The sequence below is a fragment of the Martes martes genome (assembly GCF_963455335.1).
Source record: "Martes martes genome assembly, chromosome: 9".
In the NCBI taxonomy this organism is placed as follows: Eukaryota; Metazoa; Chordata; class Mammalia; order Carnivora; family Mustelidae; genus Martes; species Martes martes.
In genome coordinates, this window is record NC_137896.1 from 23,081,298 (window position 1) to 23,086,579 (window position 5,282).

At 57.1% G+C, this 5,282-nt stretch overlaps 1 protein-coding gene across 2 annotated transcripts in view; it reads left to right on the forward strand.

The window, feature by feature from the left end:
* Positions 1-5,282, forward strand: part of TRPC4AP (transient receptor potential cation channel subfamily C member 4 associated protein) — a 72,646-nt gene that overhangs the window by 66,433 nt on the left and 931 nt on the right. For both annotated transcript variants that reach the window (XM_080812817.1, XM_080812818.1), the window contains exons 14-18: positions 895-985; positions 2,036-2,176; positions 3,201-3,309; positions 3,911-4,023; positions 4,937-5,143. In XM_080812817.1, the coding sequence (XP_080668943.1) occupies positions 895-985; positions 2,036-2,176; positions 3,201-3,309; positions 3,911-4,023; positions 4,937-5,143 (661 nt within the window). The remainder of the gene's footprint in view (positions 1-894; positions 986-2,035; positions 2,177-3,200; positions 3,310-3,910; positions 4,024-4,936; positions 5,144-5,282) is intronic.

The following is a 5,282-nucleotide window of genomic DNA, read 5'->3' on the forward strand; positions in this document are numbered from 1 at the left end:
TCTGCATACCAACAGCGTATTTCAAGAACTGACCAGGCATTCACCAAGCGCCTACTCTGTGCTGGCGTTGGACAGACAGGTGGTAGGGAAATAGGAGCTATAGCCCCTGCCCACAGGAGTTCCCTGGGTTGCAGGAAACAAGCATGAAAAGAAACCGTAGTATGTAGTATGAAAAGGAGCGGAGCCAGGACCTGCCCCGGGAACTGAGGGATCAAAGGAAGGCCCCTTCCCTAGCTGGGGGCTGGAGGGGTGGCCGGGGAGGGGGAGGGCTTCTCAGAGCTCCTCCTGCTCGCCTGAGATGAGTGCTGAAGGCTGTGGGCAGAAGCCGGCTAAGGGAGGCATTCTGTCAGGGCTGGGCTGTGAAGCGTCAGTAGGCTCCGTGACCTCATATGCACCGCCCCCTGCAGGTCAGCTCAGCCTGACTTGTCCAGACTTCCCCTCATTGATCCCAGCTCTGCCCTCTGGGGCCACATCTTCTCTAGGACAGCCCGTCAGAAGTGAGCGAAGTGGCCCATCTGCGCATGTCCGTCCAGTTCCTCATGCATTCCCAGCCCCACTTTCCATTGTCCCCCTGTTCTTCTGAAGGGTCAAAACCTAGAGTGCATTTTCATATGTGTCCTACTATAGCCAGCCCTTTGGTCCTAGATCCCCCTGCTCTGAGACACAGACCGAACCAAATAGAGGACGATTCCCCACTGAACTGTCCCTTCTGTTATTACTTACCCTTACCATGTCCCCAAGGCCTAGTGTGAGGTCTGACGCCTAGCAGATGTGCAGTAAATGTTGAGTAAATCAAGAGGCAGCAAACATCTCCCAGCCCCTTGGTGAATGGAATATGGGACAGAAGAGGGCAGCCTTAGCCACCTGGGCCAGGGGTCAACATTTGGGTCGCAGGTTTTGGCAAGCCCGGGCTGTGGAGAGTTTCCTCCGAGGGACCACCTCCTATGCAGACCAGATGTTCCTGCTGAAGCGAGGCCTTCTGGAGGTAATGGCCTGGAGGAGCCAGGGTGTTGGGTGTCCCGTTCTCCCTGCAGCCCCATGCGTTGCTCTCCTTCCTGAGCCCTAGACAGCTGGTCAGGAGCAGACCATGTCTCTGTTTTAAAATGCCAATGCAGATTCCCCTAGGACTTCTCCCGAGTTTCCAGCTGTGGGTTCCCGTAGGTGCTTAATGGATGCTGGAGGGAGCTAGGGGTGCCCATGAAGAGTGGGAGAGTCTTACTTACCCAGTAAGGCCTTTTGACCCTGAGGATATTTTGCTGTTCTCGAAAAGTTAATTTCCTTTTATTATAAAATGGCCTTCAGAAAAGGAAAAATTTATAAAAGGCAGGGAGCAAAATGGCCAAAGATATAATTGGTTTTAAAAAAATTAAAAAGGGATACAAACAAGGAACTGACCCATGAACTGTAAGTCCATAAGAAATTGATCCAAATTAGCATACCTTCAGGAAAATGAAAAATGGAAGCAGTTGAACTATCATAGAAAACTTTAAAAAGTTAAATTGGCTTTATGTTCCTGATAAAAATTCATTGATTTTAGTATAAACTTTCTTATTCATAAATACAAAGACAAACCATGGGGTCAAAATGTGTCCCGTGCCCTTAAACCCTATGCTTCATTTACCTGAGTGGCCTCAGTGCTTAGGCAGTGGCCCATGTTCCTTCTGGAAACAGCTCCCCTTGCCTGCAAGCTGGGGAGCCCTGGGCAAGTGGGAGAGCTCATGGCTGCCTACCCCAACCCGCCCCCAACCTGCTGGTGAAGTGCATCAGGCCCGGCCCCACCCTTGGAGCTCCCAGCATCCCCAGATGAGAATCTAGACAGGGGAACAGGTTCCATCAACCGACGTGGATGCTTACTCGAAGGAGGCGTCACGTGGTCGGGGCTCTGTGCCTGGCCCTGGCGGGGGGTTGGTGGGGGGGGCGGCAGGCGGCGGGCAGCTTGGATGAGCACAGCCTGGGGGTGGCAGCCACGTCTGCCTGTTGGCCCCAGGGCTCAGCCTTCTTCCTCTGCCTTCATCCTGTCCTCTCCCTCCTGCAGCACATCCTGTACTGCATTGTGGACAGCGAGTGCAAGTCGAGGGATGTACTCCAGAGTTACTTTGACCTCCTGGGGGAGTTAATGAAGTTCAACGTTGATGCATTCAAGAGATTCAACAAATACATCAACACTGATGCAAAGGTAAGACTAACCCGGGCTCTGCGGGGTTTGCCATGGTGTTCAGAAGTTGTCGTGGAGGGGCGCCTGGGTGGCTCAGTCAGTTAAGCATCTGCCTTTGGCTCAGGTCGTGACCTCAGGGTCCTGGAATTGGGCACTGCATAGGGTTCCCTGCTCAGTGGGGTGTCTGCTTCTCCCTCTCCCTCTGCCCCCCACCCTGCTCATGTTCGCTTGTGCTCTCAAGTGAATAAAGTCTGTAAAAAGAAAAAAAAGAAGATGAAGTTATTTTGGAGCCCTGGTCCTTGCTAGTCTTCAGGTGCTGGTTTTTGTTTTTTGGTTTTTTTTTTAAGATTTTATTTATTTGTCAGAGAGAGCGAGAAAGAGCACAAGCAGAGGAAGGAGCAGAGGGAGAGGGAGAAGCAGACTCCCCACTGAGCAGGGAGCTCCATGTGGGACTCGATCCCAGGACCCTGGGATCATGACCTGAGCTGAAGGCAGACACTTAATGGACTGAGCCACCCAGGCATCCCCGGGTGCTGGTTTTTAATTGGAGAGCGCTGGGGAGTCAGTGGGCAGTCTTCAGTGAACAGTCGTTCACCCCTGCTCTGTGCTGGGACTGCGCTAGACCCTGCGTGTACAGGGGTGGTCGGTGTAGCTGCTGGGGGTCAGTGAGACGGTGGGGGCCCGGGGCTTTGACCTGGTCCTGATGTGGTGCAGTGGGTGCCGGGATGAGCCCCAGAAGGGCACTACTGGGCCTGGTTGTTCACCTCCTGGGCTCTCTGACACAGCTCAGGCCAGTAGAGGTGGAAATGAGAGGAGCCCACACCTATCAGTGTGGAAGACACTGGGCTTAGTGTCCCATGTGGCATGAGCTCCTGCTGAGGGTCGGCTTCCCGGGTGTGTCACGGCCTTGGTCTGACCAGAAACCACTGGGCCCGGGTAAAGGGGTGCCCCTCGCAGCGAGCACCACCACCCCCCCAGCCCCGGGGCCACAGCTCAGTGCAGCGAGAGCCTCCCAGCACCCGTCTGAGCTTGGGCTCCACTCCAGTTCCAGGTGTTCCTGAAGCAGATCAACAGCTCTCTGGTAGACTCCAACATGCTGGTGCGCTGCGTCACTCTGTCGCTGGACCGCTTCGAGAACCAGGTGGACATGAAAGGTAAGAAAAACCCATCCTGCCTGGGCAAATCGGCCAAGTGTGGCCGCGCCAGTGTCAAACACCCAGCGTCTCATAAGGACACACCACAGTGGCTAGAGGCACCTGCCCCTAATGCCCACATGGCTGGGGTCAAGGTCGTGGCTCTCTGGGAGATTTTCCTGGCTGCTTTGACTTTTCTGTCATCTGTGCTTCCTTTCATAAGACATGCATTTTAATAAAAGTGAAGAAACTATTGTTGCAATCAAAATGCAGAAACCAGACACACCCCGCCCCCCCAGCTGGAATTGCCTGGGATGAGAGGGGCCAGGTGGTGAGCCGAAGGGAGGGAGGGCCTCAGAGGGAGGCGGCCCCTGCGCCCACTGAGGGATGAGGGGGTGGTGAACTCCTGCTGGGCCTTCCTGAGAACGTGGGCTCTTCCTGAGAGGCAGCACATGCCTGTGTTCCTGCTGCAGCCGCCGTTCCTGTGGCCGCTTCTATGGCCTGAGCTCCTAGCTCCGGGGTCGGGACCCCAGGGAGGGCATGGCTAGAAGCCCGAGTGGCGTGTCCCTGGTTGGTCCTGAGCCACAGACCAGCTTTCAAGTCTCTACTCTTCTGTCCCCAGTTGCTGAGGTCCTGTCCGAGTGCCGCCTGCTTGCTTACATATCCCAGGTCCCCACGCAGATGTCTTTCCTCTTCCGCCTCATCAACATCATCCACGTGCAGACACTGACCCAGGTGAGATGCCGTGCGGCCCCTGCGGTAGGACCCTGAGGCAGGGCAGGGATGTGGGAGGTGGCTCCCTCGTCCTGGAGCCCGATGGTTGATCTGTCCCACCTTCCCTAGGAGTATATCTTGATCCATCTGTTGGTTCCTAGGAAACCCTGCCAGCTATTCTGAGGACTTTTTCCAGTAAGGGACCAGTGTCCTGTTTTATGGACAGGGCCTGAGGGAGTAGCAAGTCTCCAAAGTCACGGGTGGATCAGCATTGGCACTGAGTTCTTGACTCCTGGTCCAGTGCTCTCAGCACCCCTCCTCTGCACAGGCTTTGGGGTTGGACTTCATGTTGCCTCGCACCCCCTCCCTGACTAACCACGGCTGTCCCTTCTTCAAGCTTCACACTCTAGAATGGGGGTGATGATGTACCCCTCAGAGGTTGTCCTCTGTTCCTTCAGCCAACACATACTTGCTGAGGCAGGGAGCTGGGCCGGGGCTGCACAGTGAGCCGAACGGGCCGAGACTCTTCCCTCGTGCAGCCCCAGCCTAGTGCCAAGTGGGAGTTAGTCGGTGAGGCAGCTGCCCCTAAGGCAGGCCCCCTACACTGTGCGGGGATCCAGAGCTCCCAGGAAGAAGCGATGCCTGAGCTGACTCTGGAGGAGGAGTGGACTCCAGCTGGACCGACGACCAGGGTCGCACCAGGGTGGGGACAGGTGGTGGGTGGAGGAGGGACAGGCAGGTACTCGGGTACTCAGGGCGGGTCCGCTCTCAGGCCTGGGCAGGGGGCAGCTCGGTGCATGGCCTGTGGACTCCGCCGGGGGCCCTGCAGGGTCTGGGTGCGGGGCGCCCTCCCTGCCCCTCGGCACCCTAGGTCCTCCAGGGGCCTCCGGGGCTCCCCGCCTGCCCCTGACTGGGATGGCCCGGCGCCCGGCAGGAGAATGTCAGCTGCCTCAACACCAGCCTGGTGATCCTGATGCTGGCCCGCCGGAAAGAGCGGCTGCCGCTGTACCTGCGGCTGCTGCAGCGGATGGAGCACAGCAAGAAGTACCCCGGCTTCCTGCTCAACAACTTCCACAACCTGCTGCGCTTCTGGCAGCAGCATTACCTGCACAAGGACAAGGACAGCACCTGCCTGGAGAACGTGAGTGCCCCCCAGCCCCAGTGGGTGGGGCATGGACCCCGCCTGGGCCGTGCAGTGGGCAGCTCCTTATCCCCTTACCAAGTCCCTCCGCGTGGTGCTGGGTCCCACCCGGGTCCTCTGCCCCTCTCTCTCTGCCCAG